This window comes from Egretta garzetta, unplaced genomic scaffold (genome assembly GCF_000687185.1).
Source record: "Egretta garzetta isolate BGI_Z169 unplaced genomic scaffold, ASM68718v1 scaffold422, whole genome shotgun sequence".
Classification (NCBI taxonomy): domain Eukaryota; kingdom Metazoa; phylum Chordata; class Aves; order Pelecaniformes; family Ardeidae; genus Egretta; species Egretta garzetta.
Window position 1 is genome coordinate 135,405 of NW_009258888.1, and position 23,104 is coordinate 158,508.

General features: G+C 48.0%; 1 protein-coding gene across 4 annotated transcripts in view; it reads right to left on the reverse strand.

Moving 5' to 3' along the window:
• Positions 1-2,608: 2,608 nt before the first annotated feature.
• FBXO31 (F-box protein 31) overlaps positions 2,609-23,104 on the reverse strand; it is a 26,335-nt gene continuing 5,839 nt past the window's right edge. The window contains exons 3-11 of one of the 4 annotated variants that reach the window (XM_009634021.2): positions 21,744-21,815; positions 19,190-19,276; positions 14,545-14,621; positions 13,008-13,175; positions 12,201-12,275; positions 10,364-10,473; positions 9,471-9,624; positions 8,488-8,852; positions 2,609-7,298 (exon numbers count right to left, since the gene is read on the reverse strand). In XM_009634021.2, coding sequence (XP_009632316.1) covers positions 7,076-7,298; positions 8,488-8,852; positions 9,471-9,624; positions 10,364-10,473; positions 12,201-12,275; positions 13,008-13,175; positions 14,545-14,621; positions 19,190-19,244 — 1,227 coding nt within the window. In that variant the 5' untranslated portion in view covers positions 19,245-19,276; positions 21,744-21,815 and the 3' untranslated portion in view covers positions 2,609-7,075. Of the gene's footprint in view, positions 7,299-8,487; positions 8,853-9,470; positions 9,625-10,363; positions 10,474-11,824; positions 11,937-12,200; positions 12,276-13,007; positions 13,176-14,544; positions 14,622-19,189; positions 19,277-21,743; positions 21,816-23,104 lie in introns of those variants that run through there. The other 3 variants (XM_009634022.2, XM_035889652.1, XM_035889653.1) reach the window with 3 other exon arrangements.

Sequence of the window (23,104 nt, forward strand, 5' to 3'; positions counted from 1 at the left end):
GGGACAGCCCCCTGTCTGTTCCACACTTCACAGCCCATAACTTGCCGTGACACTCGGGATCTTACCCCTAGCAGACAGAAAAAGCAGTTCATCCATCACCAAGCTGGGAGGAGGAACATCTCGGCCAGGTCACAGATACCTCCTCCCTCCTGGGCCAGGGGCTGCGGCAAAGGAGGCAAGCGGGGCTCAGCCCTGCGCTGCCCCACTGCTCTCCAGGAGGCGTTAGACTGCCCAGCACCGAGCCTTCACATCTCCGAGCTGTTTCTTTGGAAGGAGAGGGAGGGTTGCAAGCCAGCATTTGGGAGGTGCACGCAGTCAGCGTTCAGAAACGCTGCCACTTGAGAAACCTCATTGGTGCCTCTCGAAGGCCAAAGATACGGTGGGAGTTATTGCATGCTTATTAGATGTCGTCTTATTTTCCCTTGCTAAGGTTTGAACGACCGTAGATCATATACACGACTCTTCACGTAAAGGAGTGGGGTCAGGTGTGCCTTCAGCAGCAGCAAATTAACACACTGGATTAAGGGAAGGCACTGGTGGTGAAAAAAAAATAAGGGGGAAATGGAAGAGGCCACACATTCACAGAGGACTGCACCCGAGGAGCTGTAACTGCACTCCGGCCTCGGTTAACTACTGGCATTAATAAAGCAGAGCCATTTCCAGATTAAAAGTTCACGCGGCAACCTTGGTAGTTTAGCGCTCCATGGCCAAGGTTTGTTCTCAAAAATAACAACCTGCCAAGGAACTCGCTGGCAGAATTGGGTTGTGTATCTGGAAGCACAACATCCACCCCAGCAAAAGCAGGACTCGGGCCACTCACAGCGAGCCGGGGACCGTACGCTGACACCGTACGTCCTGGCACACGACCAGACGCAAGACCTGCACGAATGACTCCTCGGTGGCAGCTGAGCTCACACCAGAGTCTCTCATTTCACAGTAAAATCACTCTTTTGGAAAAGCAGCGAAAGCAGTTCCGATCTGAGGTGGGTGCGAATTTGAAGGTGGGGAGGGGGAAACATGAAAAAAGGCGTAAGAAATACAGATGAGTCTCAGCCTCATTCCGTAAAGAAGGGGGACTACACCATCATGCTGCCTCCCTCTCCTCATGTTATTTTTGCGCCAGCTCATCTTTTTCAGACTAAATGGAAGGAAGAATAAAAAAAAAAATAAAATAAAAAAAAAAAATCAGGATTACCACATGGTTCCTTTCAGAAGGAGAAAGCTGTGGCTGGGAGGGCAGAAAGACACTGCCAGGGCTCAGGCTGTTAGTTCTGCCGGCCCCAGCATCTGCTGCGGGAGGGAGCCGGGCACCCCAGGCACCCTAGGGTAGGAGCTGTGCATGGCAGACGCAGGGGGAAGAACAGAAAATGGGGACTAGTGAAGAGATGGGATTTCGCAGCATGAGGTGTGGGGGTGTGTACCTCACATCTTCAGGAATCAGTTTAACTGCTCACCAAACAAGGGAAAATGAATTCTGATCGCGCGGTGGAAGACAGGCTGCTGCACGTCAGAAGGGTGGGACTCACCCACTGCTTTCCTTTAGAGGAAAAAAAAAAAAAAGAAGCAAACAGAAGTAAGTTCACAAAACTTTCCTTTTTATTATTTGAAACTGGAAAAAGCTCCTTGGGTAACAACGATCAGGTGTAAAAGTAACACAGGCGTTTTGCTCGGCTTTCTGATACCGGAGATAAAGTAGGCCAAGCATTGCAAAGTCATGCCTGGCTTTTATACAGCCCGCTCCTCCCAAACCCACCAACAAAAGGACAGGCAAACCCCCTTCCCTCCGACCGGGGAGCAGACCAGGCAGGAGAGTTGTTTGAATTACAGTTATCGCGCTCCACATGGATGTTCGTGGCATGAAACCGAAGTGTTTGATGCCAAATGGCATCTTAGAAAGAAGAGCTCACCTTTTTCCTCTGTGCTACCCTCTGTACAAAGCAGGGATCTGCTGCTTCACCTTCATTTTTAGTTAAATTATTTACACTCAAAGCCTACAGGAGATGCCCAGATTAATCCATCGGTGTCATGTTAAAGTGGTGAGTGCAAAATACACACAGAAACAGGGTACACCTGCTTAGGGGAAGTAGGAATATTAATCAATGAAAAAAGTGCAGATTGCTTTAATTAAGCTAATGAACACAGTCAGAGTACTCTTTTCCTCAAAAATTAAAGAGACTGCAATCCAAACAAAAACCAGAATCATACATTTTAATTTAGAGCACACACACACACACCAAGGAAAAAAAAAAAAAGTCAGTGGCACTCACAGTTTGTAACTTATCTTCCATGCCAAAGCCTGATCACACATCCCAAATATTTCACTGTCCAACTGGGAAGTTACGCTGTCCGCCTGGCCTGCAGCGCAAAGGCCAGCAGGCAATCCTTTGGCAGCTGAACACAACAGAAGATCGTTGGCCACGTGAGCAACCAGCTACGAGACAGAGTTAATATATTACCATTTCCTAAACTAGCAAGTCGAGATTATACGCCCCATTTCCACACGACACCCAACACTCCCATTAAGTTCCACTAGTTTTAAATTAATACAAAGCAATAAAAAGTCATCCTTGTTTAAAAGTAAACATTGAGCAAGCTGCATTTTGGTTTGTTTTTTTTTTTTTTCCTGGTAGCTTACACCTCCAAGCAAGCTTGCACATGAATTTGCTTTCTCCCCAGCACAAGTTTCCTACGTAATTGCCATCCCATTCCAGAGTAGCCGTAGCAGTACCGCACTGTTCGCTCCAGAGGGAAGCTGACAGCCAAAGTTACAAGTAATTCCATCCTTTTTCCTGCTCCTCAACAAAAAAAAGAAAAAGCCTGACAAGTCCGTGTGGACTGCAGTGAGTCTCCTACAACCGCAGCGCCTGATCACAGCACATTTATAGCTATGAAATCAGGCCCAAGGCAAACAAACTGGCTGGATGAGGATCTTTGATGCTTCTGTTTTCCAGCTGGCCGAACCCATGTGTTTTGACAACACAGAAAGCGTGATCTAGGAGCACAACACAGCCCGAGCATGTAAGCCAGTCACTTGCTTATGGCTCCTGAGCTCGGATTAAGCCCTAGGCCTTGCTGTGGCTATTGGGGCAATGCTGCTCTGCAACCATTTGTTGCAACCATAATTGCAAGCGCTTTGTTTATTCCACAAGGCTCCTGCCAAGAGAGTATTCCTACCCCTGACGAGTTGTTTTCCATCTTCCCCAGCACTTTCCACCCATCTGGGATCAAGAAATAAAGCCAATTGTCCCCAAGATTTTCTATAGAGCGAACAGGACGAGGACACGTCAGCACCAGAAATTTATCACCATCTGCAAGGCACCGCCACACATTATCCCTGTCAACAGCTCACAGAAATATCCCAACAAGCTGGACAACTAGGGTTGAGGCAACGAGCAGGGTATGCACTGAGACGTACTGCGCAGGGGGGCGGTACAGCCCCCCCCCAAACATGAACAAGTACAGCAAAACACCGTAGCGTTAGTGCTGCTTCCCATAGGGACCGCCAGGGAAGGCGGGACCGGGGCTGCGGCCGCATCCCCCCCGGCCACAGGCGATGCTCAGATCCCAATTGCCTGTCATTAAATCTGGCTGCACTCCTCTTTGTTTGCTCCCCACTCCCAAAGCTTTCAGAGCCGCGAGCCGTAACTCCTCATCCTGTTATTCTGTTTTTCCACCGAAAGCACTGATGTAGCCATGCACAAGGGAACCAGCAGAGGAACGCCCAGAGCATTTATGCCAGTCTCTCCAAATTCGCCGTCTTGACAGCTTTCCCCACCCGAAGCCAAATCAGAGGGAATTTTCTTCTGAAATGCCGCAAAAGCCTGCCAGGCTTTGAGGAGCAGAAGGTGAGAAGAGAAGGCAGAGGAGCAGTATTAATACAAAATTTGCTATTTTCATTGCCTTTGCTCTAGACAGAATAAAGCCACGGTGTATCAGCAGCGTTGCCTTTCATCGGGACTAGCATGCTCTGACATTTTGAGGCCGATCAGGTAGGCTATAAATAAAAAGATGCTACTACAGGGGCAAAGCTGAGCTGTGAAAAGTTCCTGCAGGGCATCAAGCCTCTGCAAAGCCCCTCTCTCCAGCCAGCCAAGCTCTTAACACTGCCACTGAAAAGGTTCAGAAGGGACAAGCTACGAGCAGAACCATCGTCTTAGCCTGGAAAACAGCAGATGCATGACCTGTGCCAACAGCCCAACCAACAGGTCCTTGCCCAAGTGACAAAGCAGACCTGTATTCAGCGCCGAGCCAAACGCTCCTGCCACCTGCTATCCACGGGTTTGCACTCCCCAGCAGACTCACGACACCCAGGGGAATTTAAGCGACAGGGAACAGCTACTAAAAGCACTGTATCGTACCTACACCGCCTTTACATGCTCAGCCAAGCCAACACAGCAGGTTACAGGGAGGAGACCGGCTACAGAGTCAGCGTCCGTACTTAGGGGACAGTGCCTTGGGTCTCAGGCCAAGTGCTTGTAGTGCATTCAATACAGTCTGGATTTTCAATCTTACTTAAAAAACAAAAAGCAAAAACTATTAAGTCAGTTATGTAAAACTTCAGGATTTTTATTTTTTGGAGGGGTGAGTGAGGACACTGAAAGGAGGAGGAATCCACAGTCAGAACTACGGATCCATTTGCACCTGAAGCAGAGCTGGTTGTAAGGACAAGCGATTGAAACAGCCGCCCAAGGGGACCTCTCTCATCCCTTTAGGCTGTTCGGGAGAATACAAAGCAGCCAACAGCAAGTTCCAAGATAAACTGGCCACCCAGATGCCCAACAGACTCCTCATGTCCTGAAGTATCTCAGAAATCTGCATCATCAAGCTGGAAGTCTCTGTCTGCAAGATGAAGCACGTGCTCTCCTTCCGCACACAGCCCGGCAGCTGCAGCAAAAGGCCGAGGTGCCCAATTTTAGCTTCACCTCTCGCCTCTCTGCCCACACACCAGGGCTCAGAGAATTGCCACCCGTCCCCTCTCCCGGCCCTGCGTGATGGGGCGAGATCCAGGTCACCTCTTCCCTCTGCTGATGCCGACAGGAACACCTCTAACAGGCTGCCCAGAAACAACCTACTTTTTGTAGCTTATTCACTCGAATGATAATAACACTTCAGATCCTCACCTCTAACACTGCGGCAGGTTTTCTACTACTGACAAAGCGGTAGGGAACAAAGAAAAAAGTGCCCCAAATCACCTTCAAATTCTCAGAGGTTTGTAGAACTATATCCGAAGAGGCAGGAATTAATCCTGTGAGTGACGTGACCTTCTGCTCAAAGTCTCTGCTGGAGACTCGGTTCTCACGCAGCTTGAGGGAACGCTCAGGAGCCAGAAATGGCAAAAAGCCCTTGTGAGAGCGAGAATAAAAGCTGCTCGCAGTCAGTGAAACTAGGCAGTGACTGAAACTCCTCCACAGAAGGGGCCTCAATCCTCCCAGCACAACACACCTACAGGCACATTTACAAACCAAAACCTGAAGATGTAAAGGCAGAGTTTTGTTAAACCCTGATCCGGTTTGGTAGCGGGAAAAGAAGAAACCTGGAGTTTACCATCACAGCCGGAGAGCAACAAACCATGTGTTTTGCCTGTAACCAAGAGCTTCCTTACAAATGTCTTCTCTTTGCACAAGGGTCCCCATCATCTCTACCTACACAGGATTAATAACACGTGCTGATGCAAATGCTGATGGTTTATAGCACAACTCTCAGTCTGTAGGTTAGCACTGGCCAGGATTTGCCTGCACAGGACAGTCTATGGGGAATCTGCTTCCTCGCCTGCAGCCCACACTTCCCAGTGGAGCTCAGATCTGTCAGAACACAGGTATCATGGAAAGAAATTGAGCCCAGGAGCTTTCTGTGGGAAGCAGCAATCATCTGGGATGAAACAAGTGCGACTAGAAAGGGAACAGAAGGGTCCTGCACGTGGAGCAGCAGCACCCATCAACCGTAAAAGGTGCCAGAACAAGCCACAGCAATATTTGGAGAATCCCTCGTTGCTCCTTCAGACTGCGTAGGGCAACCCGATACAAGAACAACACATAACTGGGGTCACATCAGTGCCAGCAACACACGGCACCTTCCGCTGCCCACCACAGACAGGAGTCAGTAGGCTGCATTTGGGTTTATTTCACAATTAGTTTTGTTTTTTCTCCTTCCCTTATGTTTTCAGGTTCAGTTTAAAAGATCTGAGGCCAACCTTTCAGATACAAAACCAGTTCTGAACACACCAGCTTCTGCGATTTACTCATTTCCAGTTCTGTACCCAGCTCCTATAATCATCTCCTCTACGCTCAGGGAGACACCCGGACCTGGAGCCGCGGGGACAGCGCATCCACTAAGCTCCAGAAGCCAGGGCAACACTACACACGCTGTCATTTACAGTGGGAATCCTCCTCTTGCTGCCGAGCTGAGGGAATTTCTCAAAAGGAAACCACCCACTCCAGTTACTTAGCCAAGGATGCAGGTATTACACCAGCCTCTCTTGACGGTGCCGCACCCAGAGAAAGGTTTCTGGAGAGGAGGACGTGCTTCATCACTGCTGACGCAATTTATCATTAAGCAGCCAGCCAGTCTGCAGCGGGGGACCGCGCAGGTTTTCAGGAGGGCAAAGCAAGTCTCCCAGGAGGACAGATCGGCCTAGAGCGCAGCAAAGGCTTAAATGAGTCTCTTCCCTGAAGAAGAGCGCTTTCCGCTGGAGACTGCTAATGGCCAGAGCAGAGGGCTCATGTCCACCCAGTCAATTAGATGTTCTTCTGATCCAGCTCTGACCTTGAGCTATTTTTGTTCCGATCCGTTCTTTTTGCAATAAGAAAGGCCTATTTCCCCCTCTGCAGGATCCCTTCAGCTATACAAAGCTATGTTACAGACTGGGTAACAAGGACTGCTAGGGAGCAGTGTGGGGTGGCAGGGAGGAAAGGGCAGTCATGGATATTTTAACGGGGATGTGTACATTTGGGGTAAAAAGGCTTTAATAAAAGTGCATGCTTTTACTCAGAGGTACCAAGAGCAAGGCATCCCCAGCCCTGGCTGGGGAGTGCAGCAGCCTTTGCAACCCCTAGCCCTGTCCATCACCAATCACCCGTCAAGTTGCCAGCGACTGAATGTTCTTCAGCATTTCATCAAAAGCCTCACGGGAAGGCGCTTCAGCGTTCTGGAAGGAGACCTTGATCCGGCTGTAGAGACTGAAGGACTTCAGATCCAACCAGATGAATCCAAAGCGATCATCATCAAAGAGCACAAAAACACCTGGCGTTCGCTCAGGGCTGGTGAAGCCGTGGCCAGCAATAAGCCCCGTCCCATAAAAACTGCAAGGAGAGAAGAATAGCAAATAAAGATGGGAGAACAGCCATAATTACCCAACATTCCATAAAAAAAACCCCACACCAAAAATGAACGCAAAACTACGATCAAGCTATTGTCAAACACGCTGCCAGGTGCTACAGATCAGGGAGTTTTACACTCACTCAGTTCTTACCACACAGCACAAACCACTGCCGTTACTATTTTAAGAAAAGAAACTCTCTATTTGGAGGTTGCTGCTTTTGGCTATTCTAATTAGCACCTGCACACCAAGGCTGAATTTTTCTGTAGTTCGGCCCAGTAATCCACCTGAGATTTACTTCTGCAACTCCAGGATCAACCCAGGTCCAGACAATCCTCACAGAGAAGGAAAAGCATGTTGAGAGGGTGACCAGAGAGGCAAACCTTGCAACAAAACCCAGGGGAAGGGAGAGAAAGAAAAATCTCAAAAAGAAGAATCAAAGTGGAGCTGGGGAGGAGTAAAGGTCAGCCTAACCTCCAAGCAAGCAGCAGGTGGAGCTGGGGTTTATTCAAACACAACTCAGTTTGACAGCAGGGGCCTTCTGGGATTAACCAGCTATTGGTAGGTTTTTCCATGAGCACAGATGTTTGGCTGAAGGTCACCTGCCTAAGCTTCAGCTTTTGGGCTCTTTTTCCACACTTTATTTAGTATGCTGCTTCACAGACTCCAGGTCCTGTTCAACAAGGCTCTCTGCATACTTGTACCTACTGCCCAGCACCTTCCAGAGCTGGCCCCAAGGCACCAGAGGCCAGGGAGGGGTGGGAGAGAGCACCATGTTCCCAACAGCCAAGGAACACAGATGACACAGAAATGGGAAGTGGTTTGAACAGATCTCCAAATGTACTAGCTGGGCAGCTCTGGGAAACAGAACAGGAAAAAAAAGGGGGGCGGGGGGGGACTGGAATGTGGGAATGGTGCTAGCTTTAGAATTAACAGGATAAAATCTAGCAAGGAAGCAGGATGGCAGATGACAGTGTGGTAAGAAAGAGAGGGAGCAAACAAGAGCAGGGGAGATAGGGCAGCAGTGGCAGAAAATCTGAGCACAAGGGGCTGGGAAATCAGCATGCAGGTAAAGTGCAAGCAATACAGAACACGCCTCAAAGACTCCCCCCATCTTCTGTTTCAAAAAGCGACTGGCACAACTAGGCTATCAAACTGCTAGTCCCCGTTACCAAATTCGGCAGGTCCGGGGGTAGTCTTCATTCCTCGATATGACTCCCATGGGCAGCACAAAGGGCTGGGAAGCTGGTGCCTTGTCCTGGGTCGCCCCCTCCGCCCCAGCTGCAGTCTCTTCCCCCTCAGCATCTTCTGCTCCCAAGGGCTTCGCAGCAAGGTGGGAGGCAGCCTGCTGGGAATGATCCTCTTCCTCCTGCCGGTGCTCCCGCTCCTGCTCCTCCCGACGTACCTGCTCCTGGACCTCCAGGACAATGCGAGAGAGCTCACTGAAATCGCGAAGGTTCTCGATGTCAGGTAGCTGCAGAGGATGTGCCAGGTCGATCTCCACAGTCTGCTGCCCAGCTGGGATGTTGGGATCTCCCTAGAGACAGGAAGCAACAGCATGGCTGCAGAGGCAAGGTGCTACAGAGTTCAGGCCCGTATCCTCCCCACATCCACCATCTGAATTCTACATAGTTCACCCTATTCTACAATCACCAAGTTGGCAACAAAACTTCTTCCTTGAGCTGTCTACATCACCTCTGCTTTCTTCCTCCCCAAAACAGATTTTTAACTCAAAAGCTACGAGCCAGGCTGTACTTGCAAGGGTGAAAGAAAGTCAAAGCTGCAACTGTGTTTTGTCAGAATCCCTCCCTGCGGAGAGGAAGGAGCTCGCTAGCCTGGCTTCAGTGAAGAGCTGCCAACATTTGGTACCTGCTCCTCAGATACATGTGAGTGATCTCCAGTGACCTGCTACCAGCTGCTCACAGAAAGCAGCTGGAAGGGGGAGAAAAGGAAGGGGGAGCCAGATGGCATCAGGAGAAACTTTGCAGAGCAGGTTCTAGCTACTCTCCATGTGTTAAGATTTACCCAATGCCACCAATCCCCACGAGGAACAGGGTTTGGGGTGGCAACAAGTGACTACCTCCCAGACAGAGACCCACAGCATCAAGAAGAGAATACTTTAACAAGCACCTGAGAGAAAGAAAAATGCACTCACAGTGATTTTAGTCCCCTTTGCTTTCTTTCCGTGAAAGCTCAACATGACAATCTCCAGCCCATGGCTCCCATACGTTCCCTTGAAAAGACCTGGTTTTATAAGGTCGTCAGGGCTGCTAGGAGGGAGGTAGATGCGTCGGTACGTCAAGCAGTTGCTGTGCAAAAAACAAAAGGTTAGAGAGGTTAAGAGAGAATCCCTCGAGACACAAAGCATGTGTTTGCAGTCTGCTCCTCCAGGCAGCTTTGGGATGTAGTCAAGAGAGATGTAGGATCTGTGTTTTCAGCAATACCAACAAGCTTAACATTTTGCTTTAGACCCATGCAAGCACCCCCTTCGCGTCTCTCTACCAGTCCTTGTTAGCACAGCAGGAGGCTTCTGCAGCAAGGTGACAGTGAACCTCCTAACTCCCTGGGATTTCCGGAGAACGTAAGAGTGAAGCATATTTAAACATCTGCTACAGCGAGGTGGCTGCTATTAGAAGTTTGGAGTGACGGTTAGTAAAAACCCCAAGTTCTCAGGGACTGTCTGATTTCTGCCTAGCGCACTACAAAGCATATTGCTTACTAATACGGATAATAAGCAGATAGCTCCTTGGGATCACGGGTATTTGCTCCGTCTTCAAATTAAACACAGTTAAATGACTCAAAACCATCTTACTGTGCGCAGTTACTGCAAAGAACTCGAAACCTTATTATTACTGTTGTCATTACATCTCATCTCTCTGTGCAACTGGAAGGCACTGTGCTTCACCATGCCTTTGCACAGAGCCTGCAGAGACACAACGTTCCTTGGGCTGGTGAAGCCCATTGCAAGCACCCCATCTTTGGAACAAATGATCCAAGGTGCTCTTGAAGTTGCAGCAGCCTCCATACCCAAAGAGCTGGTGCCCTTACTCATATTGGCTGGTGTAGATGAACTTCATCAAAATGAGCTCTTGCATGTGTTCATGGAAGATGTCTTCCAGAGTCCGACCCCATTCTTCCCTTAGCCACGTCCGGAATTCCTGCGGCACAAGAAGAGAAAAGGGGGAAGATAAAGGCATTTCATTTGTGACAGTGATGTCCCCCAACATGACTTCACCTCGTCAGCACAATGCACTGGTAGAGCCACAGAGAGGGTGTACGCTCTGCCAAAGACAAGAGGATCGTGGCTGGATTTGGGAACAAGCACATGTTGCTACAGAGCTGGCTTGGAAATCTACTTAACAAGTAGTGACAATGGTAACTACCCTATACTTGCCAGACTCCATGCAATAAACGTGCTTCCCTTCAAATAAATCACAGGTAGAACCCATATGCCTCCTCAGAATAAAAGCATAAGCATCACCTGTTACTGCAAAGTAGCTGACCTACTACTCCTTTACATCCTGACTTACCTTGCAGTAACTCATTCGTGCGCCCATAAGCTGACTCCTGGGCCCTATCCTGGCATGTTAAACATAAAAGGGGAAGCTTTTGAAAGGCACTGAAGATTTAGGAGGTTAAATCCTGCCAATTTAATACTGATGCATCTAAATCCAAAGGGTGCTTTGAAAACATCTCCTGAAGTACCTCCACCCCAGCTCTGACAAGTTAATACCCTATCATGAGTTAGCATGATAACAGCTTACACTAAGATTGCAGCCTACCAAGTGATATTCCAAACCTGCTTTCTTTATCTTCTAAAGCCAGATCCTCCAATTACCATAATGCCACGCACACTTAATGCAGTGCTTTGAAATTATTAAAGCATTTCTCATCTGCTACAGAACCAGAAAACACTTAACTAAACCTTTCACCCAGCTGTTTCCCATTAGCAGACCAAGATTTTAAAGCATTTGTTGGAAGCGACTGAAGTATCAGATTTGTCACGTTTAACTAGCTGGCAGCAAACACCACTACCTGGAACAGGTATTAGCTGTAGGTTTTCATCCTGACATTTATACCTGCACCTTAAAACACGTAGTTTGAGTCGGGAATCTGCCTCGCTTGGTATAGCTGACACAGACACAGGATAAACAACCAAATGAAGCTTTTAATCCCTCAAGCAGGACGACAAGCAGTAGAAAGGTGCCCCACTGGCAAACAGGTATTCAAATGGAGCTGGTACTCAATATTAAGCCTGTGTCTGAAAGATCTTAATTAAACAGACGGCACTACTACAGAGAACAGTGTCTGGCAAGTCCTGCATGGAGTACAATGCAGGTTGGTGTCTTTCTTTGGACAGGCTGGCTATGAAACAGGAATGGTGTCACAGCACAGGAAGAAAAAGGGTGCTGGGGCTCAAAGAGCACCCTACCACACAGAGCTGCCTAAACCAGCTTTTTGCTCAACAGGATGGGCATTAACAGCTTGCTCCAACACCCTGCTACACACCAAGGTAAGGCACAGGGTCTCCACCCAGACATTCTGCAGGTGTACACTGGATATCCACATGCTGGATCCTTAAAACACACCTTGGCAAGTACAGAAGAGGCTCCCCAAGGTCCTGCAATTAATCAAATGTGGCCACTTAAGTTTTGATTCAAGTCACAGTTCAATTCTACTCACTTAAAAAAAGATCGTAGTACATCAGCCAGAAGCTACCAGCCTGAGTTTTCACATATGTTCAGATATACAGAAATTAGAAGGCAGATGACCACCTCCTGGACCCCAACATTAGCCAAGAGCTCAGGTAAAACAGCAGTGCGTTGTCTTCAGAAAGGGGACATACAAGCAGCCTTAACGCAGACTCCTGGCAAAGCACTCTTACCTCTTGCCTTCCACCTGACATCCGATGGTGATCTGTCTGGTTGCATTTCGTGGAGAACTCATCCTTCTTTACAATCTGTAGTTACCATGGAGGAGAATTTAACAGGTTACAGACCTGATTAGAGATGCCTAAGATGATGTAACGATGACTGCTTAGATTAAACATTTTACACAACAAGCGTTACTGAATTTGCTACCACAGAGAAATCATGAAGTGATACCGAGTGCATCCGCTACAGAACAAAGAAATAAAAGCAATAAAAATGTACTACATTCTCATGAAAGAGACTTGTTTTAAGTTGCTTCTCTATTTGAGCTTCCACCTCCAAAGAAAAGGAAACAACTTCCCAGGAAGCTTTTCAAAGCATCCCATGTCCTGAATGGATGCTACATCACCTTCTCAAGGCCTCATCTTAGAGAGACCTGTAAGACAGAACAGGTCTGTGTGTCTGCTTGGACACATTCAGCGGTCGCACAAGGCCGTTCTGCGTATCATTTCTGCAGCCTGTACACATGCTGGTGCTCCCACCCTCCCACCCTGTTCCAGCCCAACAGAAGACAGTGTAACAGCCTTGCTGTACTATTGCCAGGGAAGAAATTCAGAGCAGGGAACAGCCCACACAACTTGTCAGACACATAATGAGCGTAAAGCTGGCATCCACACATACAACAAGGTGGTGAAAGCCACATCCCTTAAATAAAATCCTCATACAGTTTTTTGCTGAATCCATTTCCAGAGCTAATGTGCATGCATGCACACACACACATTGCGCCTAGGACAGATGTTGGAAGTGCTAGAGGAGCTCACCTGGATATGGCCGTTATGAGGTCCCTTATGACCATACATACACTCAACTGTGGCACATTTCCTCTCCATGAGATGAATCCTGAAGAGAGGTTTGAATCTCATGGGATCATCAACATGAGGGTCATGAGGTGGCAAGTACATCCACCCGATGATGAACAAACCGTCTACCTGCAGAGAGATGGGAGACAAAGCATGCAAGATCAGCCTTGCGTGCTTTCTGTTGAGTCTGCAGCAAACAACTCCGGGGCCTATTCTGCAACAGGGCAGGAGCTGTAGAACAGCTTGCTGCATTTCCAAACCACTTTCCAGCAATTAAACCAGACCATATGCACTCACAGCACACCCTTGGTGAAGAGGGAGAGGGTTTCTTTACAAGGCTTTCTGCACCACTGGAAAATGATCAGGCCTTTATTACCGCAAACGACTTTGTGACGGATGCTTGGTGCGCAGGATCCAGGGGGACAGACTGCACTGAAGAGACCACACAGCCAGTCAAACTCTAATTGGTTTGAGAGCTCATGCTGGCAGATAGTCGAATAGACGAATTCTGCTTCTCCTGATTATCCGTGCCTTTTGGACATGGAATTATTTGGCTCTCTTACTCACAGGCAGCACAGGAAGCAACAATCTCCTCTGCTGAGAGGTGCAAGTGCCAGCCTGATTCCTGCACGCCTAACAATCCTTCCCCTCAAGCCCTGCAATTCCAGAGAAAAGCTATTTTCTAAACAGAGAGATCTGAGATAAAAGCAGAGCAGCGCCACAGAGGCACACTTGTCTTTATAAGGTCACAATATCATGGAAGTACCGGTGCACTTGGATGCACTCTTATACCAGTTTATGGAACAGAATCTTGCAAAACCCAAAGGCCTCATGATTTGTTACGCTTCAACCTGTCAGCTATTGAACCTTGGTGCAAAGAACAAAGGCTCCAGGCAAACTTCTGGCCCAGCTCTCACCAATGCAGAGTCAAGCGTTGTTCATTAACTGCTCTGCCCAGCAGCACAAGAGCTGCCAGATTCCACGGGTCTTGCAGCAGCCATGCACCAGTATGCCTACATCTGATGCATTAGTCTTAGACCCAGCTAGTGAAAAGTATTGCAAACTACAGGAAGGATGCGAACTCCAGTGCAAACCCCTTTGCAAAACGTTCAGCTGCAGGCCAAGATAAAGCAGTAAGCGACGGGCCATTGCCAAAACCTCTGCTATACTCTACGTACAAGGAACGGACTCCTGTGCCAGTCACTGGAGTATCAGCATTAAACTCTAAATCAAGCCTTTCCCTGAAACATTGCTCGTGTTTTCTGTGTGCTTCTGTGGCTGTTTGGAGTACAGATGAACAACAAAAGGACTGTCTGGAGAAAGGTGGTGATGAAAAGATCTAAGAAGCAACCTCTGGGTCCCAATCACTTGCTCGAGGGCAGGCTGTTGTTCTTCTCAAAGCTTCTCCATAGCACGGAGATGGCATCCAGGTCTTGAAAGCATTATACAAATGGCTCATCAGCCCTCGACACCACAGCCCCCAGAATGAGGTACTCACCACCACGTTCAGCAGTCCCCCATAGGGCCCGATGTCTGGCTGCCACAATCCCAGGATGTGTCGGTATCGGTGCAGCACTAGGGAACAGCGAGACAATGAAGTGAGTACATCAAAGCTAAGGAATTGGGATTTGGGGGAAAGAAAAGAAAAGGAAGACTGCTACCAGACTGCGCACAACACTGACTGATACCACCCACAACTGCCTTTACTAAGGAAAACTGGTTACACCCAACCACAGCCAGGCAGTTCTGAACTGAGACCTCCCACAAGTTCACACAGATTTATGTTTTTCTCTGTAGCCCTGCTCCGGGCCCTGTGCAGGGGCAGGAGTTAGTTTCCAGGACTTTACACAACCAGACACCTCACCAGGAATTCTCAGAAAACTTTTGCAACATGGTCCCGTTAATGCAAATCACATGATATACCCAGAGCTAAAAACAAGTAACATCTCTGCCATCTCCAGTTACCAAAAATGTACTTGATGCCTCAGACTGCAAAGCAACAGAAAATAAGGAAGGGCACAAAAGCAGTAAGGAGTAGGGAAATTTTAATATCTTGAAAGAATTTCCCCACCTTGTACAGGCAAGTTTGTCTCCGGAGCTAAGCGTCCTTAAAAACAGCCACTGAGAGAGCACGGGCAAAGCGCACAGACCATGCCAGCTCAGGAGATGTGGTGATGTTACCAGGGCAGTAACAGCCTTAAAAATTCTAAGTAAGCGGCTACATTTCAGCAGTGCCCCAAAGCTGCTTCCAAGTCCCTCTCAAAGCCTACTGCAGCAGGCGAGGCTTCCCCATTTCTCATCTCAGAGCTGGGTGCACTTTCAATCCCACTAAAATTGAAGGAGAAGTAGGAACCTTTTCAGCCAGCGGGAGAAAATGCCTGTTACAGAATGATCTTAAGAGACCTCCTCTCTTGAGAAAAGCTTAGAGATGCTACTTGCCTCCAGTCCTTGCATGTTCAGCCATGAATTCTGTGCGCACAATTTCCTGACATGACCAGTTACCTTCACGTGAAGACGTTACACACCATTTGGCATTCTGGGGGGGAAGAACAGGATGGAGACTACTTCTAAGATGGCAAGAAGATACTACACTTGCCTTACAATGATGTTCACGGCCAACTCAGAAGGCCACAGGACTGGCTTGAATAATGGGGTTTGCTTTGCATCGATTTACAGGAAGAATTGTGTTTCAGGGCGGCTGTTACAACAGCTTTGTTTCATTAACGACTTCAGATAGCAAGAACTATGGGAGTGGTTTTATTACACCAAAGCAGAGAACTTCCACAGAGGTTTAAGATAGTGGGGAGGGTTGTCCAGAGCTGCTGCCAAGTGGCCTGGAGGAGCCTTTTTCCTGTGCAGTAACCAATTTCAGATTGATGGCCTGGTTTCACCCAGTGAACCGGGTGCAGCACAAGCAGCACTAAGGCAAGCAAGCAAACCACATTCCCAGTCTTCTCATCTCAGTGCAGTAATTACATATTAATAAATGGTATGTGCATAAGCTGCTCCACCCACTGCAATCTGCCTTCTACCCCAGCTGGCACGGAGCTGATAAAAATAAGAAAAAGAGCTGGATTTTAAGACAGAAAACTTGACGCTAAGCTATCCAAGAGTGCCGAGGATGTCCCTCCTTCCCCAGCTCCTGCTGGAAGCATTGTCAGAGGTGTAGCTACAATCGATGGACTTTTGAACAGCGCCAAAAGCATCTGCTCAACGAAGCAAGCCCTTCCACTCCAAGACACATTCCTGTTGAGGGCAGTTTGTGTGCTCACTTTCAATAAACAGCTGGCTTCAGCTGCAGCTCGGTTCGCCAGGAGCCACGTGGTTCAGGAAAAGTGGCTGCTTCTCCATCTTCCCCAACCACCCAGAAACCTGGGGCTGCAAAGGAGGGAGGAGGCCAAAACCCCCCATTCACCTCCAGAAGAATCCTACCCACTGGAGAGCAGCTTCTGTGCTTAGCTTGCACCACTACTGTGGGCAGCTCTTTTTTTTTTTTTTTCATTTTTTTTTAAAAACCCAGCGGTTTGGCACCACAGAAGTCTCCAGATGAGCTGATGGGAAACAGGCTGCGATGTGAGCAGTGCTTCACCCAGCCTCCCCCTCCCTACACAGCAATGCCCATGGTAAGGACACCTTAACAGTCACGTCCTCTTCTTCACTTGCTCAGGGTGCTGTGGACTCCTCCTCCTCCTGTTCCTTCAGGAAAGGAAGTTACTGGGGAAAATGGCCAAACGAATCTCAAAGCAAAAGCACAGCTCCATTTTCAGGCCTGGGGTGTCTCTGGGCTCCAGCAAGCCAGCAACTGTATTTATTGCAGGGAAAACCAAGCCAGGTTGGATGGGGCTCTGAGCAGCCTGATCTAGTTAGCGGTGTCCCTGCTCCTGCGGGGGGGTTGGACTAGATGACCTCTAGGGGTCCCTTCCAACCCAAAACATTCTATGATTCTATGAATTCCAGCTCTGGCTCTCCCTGGCAGGAGACAGGATGGATCTGACAGTTGTTTCCCTCCCCGCTCCTCGAAAGAAAACAGCACTTGGGTCTTTCTCCAAGGTTTTCCATTGCTATGCACACTGCCTGTGTTTCTCAATCCTGAAGAAGCCTCTTGCCTACCCAGATTTCTGAGTCCACATCCTGCCAAATGGAGCAAAAATACACCCACCCAGCCTGGATATTACTCACATTGCCACAAGCAGCCCTGCAGATGGGAAAGCAGCTTAAATCCAGCTGGGAATGGACTAGGAAAAGCAGCGAATGCCCAAGCTCCCATCAACCAAAGTCAGCCTGGGAAAGGTCTAATGCCTGTGCTCTTCATTAAGAGTTAGACACAGGACAGAGAAGTGACACTGAGCACACAAGCAAGCATCGCTGGCATACCACAGACATTATAAGTATGAACAAGACAAGTTACAACCCCAGAATGGGTTATTAAAACAGGAGAGCAGCAGATGCTTTCAGATGTTACTTTTTTAACTAGATCTTACTACCTGTGTCCAGCTTGGAGGGCACAGGCAGATAAATGCAAAAAGCTAACATGGGAGCTTTCGGTGAAATCTGCATCCTTTAAAGCAGAGGTAGCTCACTTTGAGTGGAAAAGACCCGGTCGATCCACTACAACTCTCTTGGACTCTCAGGATGCAGCAAGGTATTTAGAAGCAAAACGAGTTGGAACAGTGCAGGCAGTTACTGCCCTCCAGCTGGTGATAACTGACCTGCTAGTGGAAGAGCCGAGTGTCAGCCCAGCTAGCTTAAAACCCTGGGGAAAGTGAGCTGAGCTGACCTGGCTAACGCTGCAGGAATATGAATTTGGGAGCGCTCACACGGTAAATCCTGGCAATGCGGTCTTAATACAGAGGAGGGGAGAAAGGGGAGAAACGGGCAATAGCATCTTAAACCACACTGGCTGCTGCCCAAGTAATACAACATGCCGCTAGAGAAAAGGGGAATGAGACATCAGAAGTTTGGGGCTGCAGCTTAAAGGATTAACAACTGAGGGAAGAGCACAAAATGCCATTTCAGAGCCACCACAAACAGCACGTTTGGAGCAAAAGCCCAGGTAGCAATCTACAAAGGAATCCCTCATCCTGCGGGGCAGCTTGGATGTGCTTCTCCTTCCCATCCAGCTCCAGAACAAGGCTGGTGTTGACAGGCAGGATTGCCCAACCTAAAACATTCTACAAAAAAAAGCTGCAGCGCTGCTGCTTGTCTGTCACGACTCGCATTAAAGACACCAGCTTCTCTGCGTGGCCCGTGCTCGACTGCTTTCTTTAGAACACAGAAGTCTGCAGCATCCACTCGGCTCGTTAGTGTGTGCGAAAAACCATATTTCCAAGCACCAGTGAGTTAGGAACTTCAGTCTACAAAACTATGCAGACCCAAAGGAGCATTAGAGACAGATCAACACCCCCTCCAAGTACCAGGCAGTACTGGCTTCCTTAATTGATGTAAACTAATCAGCACTTCTCGCCCCACTAAAAACAGTGAGCGTTAAGCTTGAATGTTTTACTATTCTTCCCTCAACACAACAGGAGGGAAAGAACAGTTTGCTCAGAGCAGCTTCTTGACTGAGGAAGGCAAATCACAATCTCTGAAACACCCAGGTAATGTTTCCTAGAGAGGGAGATTGTGGTTAAAAGGATTCACTGTGCAGGGAGGGAATTAGTATGGGAACCCTCGGTATTTTTCACTGGGAAGGGCTGTGGAACTGAATGCAGCTCACCTGGATCAAGACGAAGCTTCTTGCCAGTCCAGAGCTTATTTAAACTTGCTTTTGGAAGCCCTCACCAGGGTATCTGAATACTTCCTTCTAAGAGAGGAGCAATCCAGGAAGAGCACAGCAAGTGCTTCCCTACTGTGAACAGAGACACAGCCCCCCCCCGCCTTTTTTCTCCCAGTCAGGACAATTTTCTAACAACTCAAAGCACTTCAAAGGAGACCAACATACCTCACTGCCTGCCCCGCTCACGTTGTCACTCTCAGGGGTCAGAATGCTCCACTAAAGCGCAACAGAAAGAACTGACTAACCAGCACCCTCTGTACTGTCCCAAGGTCCACCCCAAAATAATTTGCTTAAAGCAACGTCACACTCCATGCAGCATCTTGTGTGTGCTTAGTGCAGGAAGCATCAACCAGCAGGAGGTACGTACGGCAGGTGTAAACATCTCTGTACTCCATGTGCTCGTAGTCGGGAAGGATTTTCATAAAACGCCCCGACTTCACTCGTGGGTTTATACCTGAACAGACACAGCAGGGTAAGTACCAGCAAACTCTGCTCCACCGTAACCAGCACGTAACAGAACGATGAATCTGGACCAACCACGCAGGAAAGTCAAACTCTCCTTCGACTTTACTTCCAGTTGTGGTGCACCATTTGCTTCCACCAGCCCCAGCCTCAGGTATACTCGGTGAGCAGGACTACTCACATAGAACGTGGCATATTCAAGACTTCCACAGACAATATTTACAAATGGCATCCAGCGAATTCCGAGTGGAATCGGGGTCCCCCTCAAACTCTGTAGGGCAGCTGTAAGTAGCACCACTGTCTCAGGAAGACCACTTAGGCCAAGTAGCCCAGGCCTTGGATTAGTTATGCTTTCTAAGCACTTAAGCTCAGTTCCCCGCTTCCCACACTACTTCTTACTGAAGCACATTCAGTGGACAGAAAAGTGCACGTGAGTCCTGCCAGCAGCCCCAAATTAACCCTTCTGCAATTAAAGAAGTTTATGAGACAGCAGGTAAAATGAGGAAACTGTTCCACTAAGCATCTGCACAGGGCAAACTGGTGAATCTGAGCAGGAGAGCTAAGATGGTGCATGCCTGAGAGCCAGAAAACAGCTGCCGAGCATTCTGACTTTAGAGCAACCATTGCTAGTCAGGATTGCTGAATGGATAGGGACACGGTCCTTACTCCGAAATGCAATGAAGTCTGTCACAGAGGTGGTTCTCACACGTCAAGTGTGACTCTTTGCCAATGGATGCTGCGGATTTGGAGCCTGCTTTGGTGCAAAGGAAGACTGAAAACATAGGTGTAAGACAGATCTATTGAGGGCTGTTAAATCAACAAACCGCACTAGACTCTGGAAATCCCCCAACCTGAAAACAGTCAGAAGCTGGGAGAGTGCTTAGGGAAGTGTCACTTAGGTTTGCCCTCTTCCTGGTCTTTCCTGGGTGACTGCTCGCAGCCACAGCTGGGAGATACAGTACTGGGCTAGAGAGAGACCATTGCTCTGAGCCAGTAAGGCCATTTTTACATACACCTTGTGTATAAAAAAAGCACTAAACATCACTTTAATCTGAACCGTAGAACTATTATAGTGAAAAAGACTACAGGTCATGAAGAGATGTTCTGCCATTTAAGACTGGTCATGTACAATTAAGATCCAATATGGTATATGCTGTATGGCTGTTACCACACCAGTGTCATACAGAGATACTGGACTGAATGGGAAGTAAGGGAGGCCTCGAGTGCTAATGAGATTTCTCTATGGGCATCTAAGTGCTGGCTCACCATCACTCAGCCCGCCCACCCAGGAAAATTAGGCAGTTCCAGTCCTAGTGCACAAATAGGTAAAGAGAGACACTAGGTGATGAAATAATTTGCCCATGGATGCTCAGCAAGTCTCTTACAGATGGAATTAAAATTCTTTCACCTGTTCTTTTTTCCAGCATTAAGATCAGTGCTTGAGGTCATCACTGCTTCAAGATTCAGCAAATACAGTACATGCAGAAGCTGAGCCAGATTTTGGCTCTGCAAAGCCTAGAGAGACCTCTCATGACTGTAACTTGGGACAACTGCAGCTTTTGTTTCATAAAGCAGGACCTTATCTGAACAGCCAGATGCCATGGTCCACGTGCTGCAGGTTAAATCTTGTTCTTTATCCTATGAACCACAGGTAATTCCCTTACAAAATCTGTGGTGGGGAACCAAGACAACACAGCCTGGCAGTGCTGGTATGGGAGCTCTTAGGGGCTTCACGAGGCTGAGCAACCAGCTCAGCTTCTGACTGCAAAGGGCAAGATTTGGTGACAGGGGAGACAGCCTCACCGTGGATCAGGCCTCCATTCAGTCCTTCGCCTACCTTGGCTTCTCTCCTCTGATGATGCCCCTTGCCCCCTCCCCACCGTAAGACAGGAGACGTGTGTCTACCTTGCAGAAGGCACGCTGGGGCTGAGTTGGGGTCCCACTCCCATCAATCCTCCTAAAACACACCGACACCTCAGCAGAGGACCAGCCCTGCCAGGATCTCCTCCTTCAGGAGCAGCCCAGAGGAACACTCATCCCTTTACCCACAGCACTTTCCCACTTGTCAGCATGTAACAGCATCCTTTCACTGAGATCAAGACTAAGCTACGTTAGGGCATAGAAAGCCTCCAGCTATGAAAAATATCAGTTAATTCCTTAGCAAGACCTAAAAATGGCAAAACAGGAAAGGATGAAAAACCCTCACCACACTTTGTTATAAATCTAAAATACATGCTTTTTTCCCACCAAAGGACTGGGGAACATAGACATCTCGATTCTTGGCATCTGCTTGGTATTAAACAAAACCCCAAAGATGTCAACTTCACAGATGAAGCCCCTGCTATTAGAAAGTAAGAGTAACTTATACTGTCAAAGTTTAATAAATATTCAACACGTATATGCTTTCAAAATTGGTACTAAGCAAGGACATACAGATCTGTATCAGCTTTATCACTTACGTTTGGCATAAACATCTCGACAGGACACTCCCGTGATCTCCAATTTCCGCAAGTTTTCACAGACGCCGTATTCTGCAATGACACAGATAATAACGTCAGCTCTGGCACAAAGGTGTTTGCTACCCATGAGCTTGGTATCTGCTGCCTGAGCAAAAATGAGATCTTATTAGGTGCATTCTTGCAAGCTGCCGCATTAGTCCAAGAATCTTATTGCTGCTTTGAAGAGAAAACAGAAAACTCGATGTAATTATATTGCAGTTGGGGAATCTAACGCAGTTTACAAGCAATGCCTGCACCAAACACGCCATAAGGAACACACAAACACAGCAAAGTTACAGATGCTTACACCCAGACCAGAAAGAGCGTGAAATGTGGAAGACGTACGCATTCCAGCTGGGACTGTATGCCCGTTTAGTTCAAATCATGATTGTGTGTAGTAATTATCTACTCCCACTGAGGTATCCAGCAGGGAAAACTGCTTATTAGGATCCTAAAGAAAAGGTCACAGACTTTAAAAAGAATGAAATGGAGACATAAAACAGGCATCAGCATGTACAAATATGGTTACACTTGAAAGCAGATCAGATTGAGATGGGTCTGTTGTACGCTCAAATGCCTTTGATTGCTTACAGAACACCCTGAAAACAAAGCAATCCAGAGATCTTAAAGGCACCTTTGAAGCAGAAAATGAGATTCTCTCATTTCGTTTTCAGGAAGTGAGTGCCAAACTTCTAAGAAACTTAAAAAACATAAAAGCAAGGACCAATATCTCAGTGCAAGAAATCCTTAGAAGACCAGAGGAAATGAGAGGAGGGAGATCCCAAAAAATCAGCAGCAACCAAAACCACCCTGCTGCAGCGACCCGTTAGATCTCAGAACAGAAAACTACCCTCCTTGACATCAGAGCCATCCGTCACGCAGATCAAACACCAGCTTTCCTTAGCAACACCAAACACCTGCCAGATATCTGATGCAGAAGTGTATCTGTGAAGACCCTCATCTAATCATTACATATGAAACTTATCCTTGGTCGAGCTTCCTTGAATTAACAATCTACCGCGGCTGCCAATACCGCTACCTAACGCTGGGAACCTGCTGCAAACGGAGAACTCATTTTTCATCTACGAGAAAAGCAGAAGTTTCCCTGAATGAATTCAACCTCCTCCTGTCTATAAATACACTTGTGGTACACGTACACGATGATAAAGCACGCACAAAGCTTACTGTCAGCCCGCCTACGGGGAATACACGTTCTGCATAACATCGCTTCGGGTAAGCAGCGAGTTCCGTAAAGGTAAGAGTGGGCAGAAGGTACAAACAAGCACGTCGCCCTTCATTAAGAGACGCAGAGGTCAGTGGCA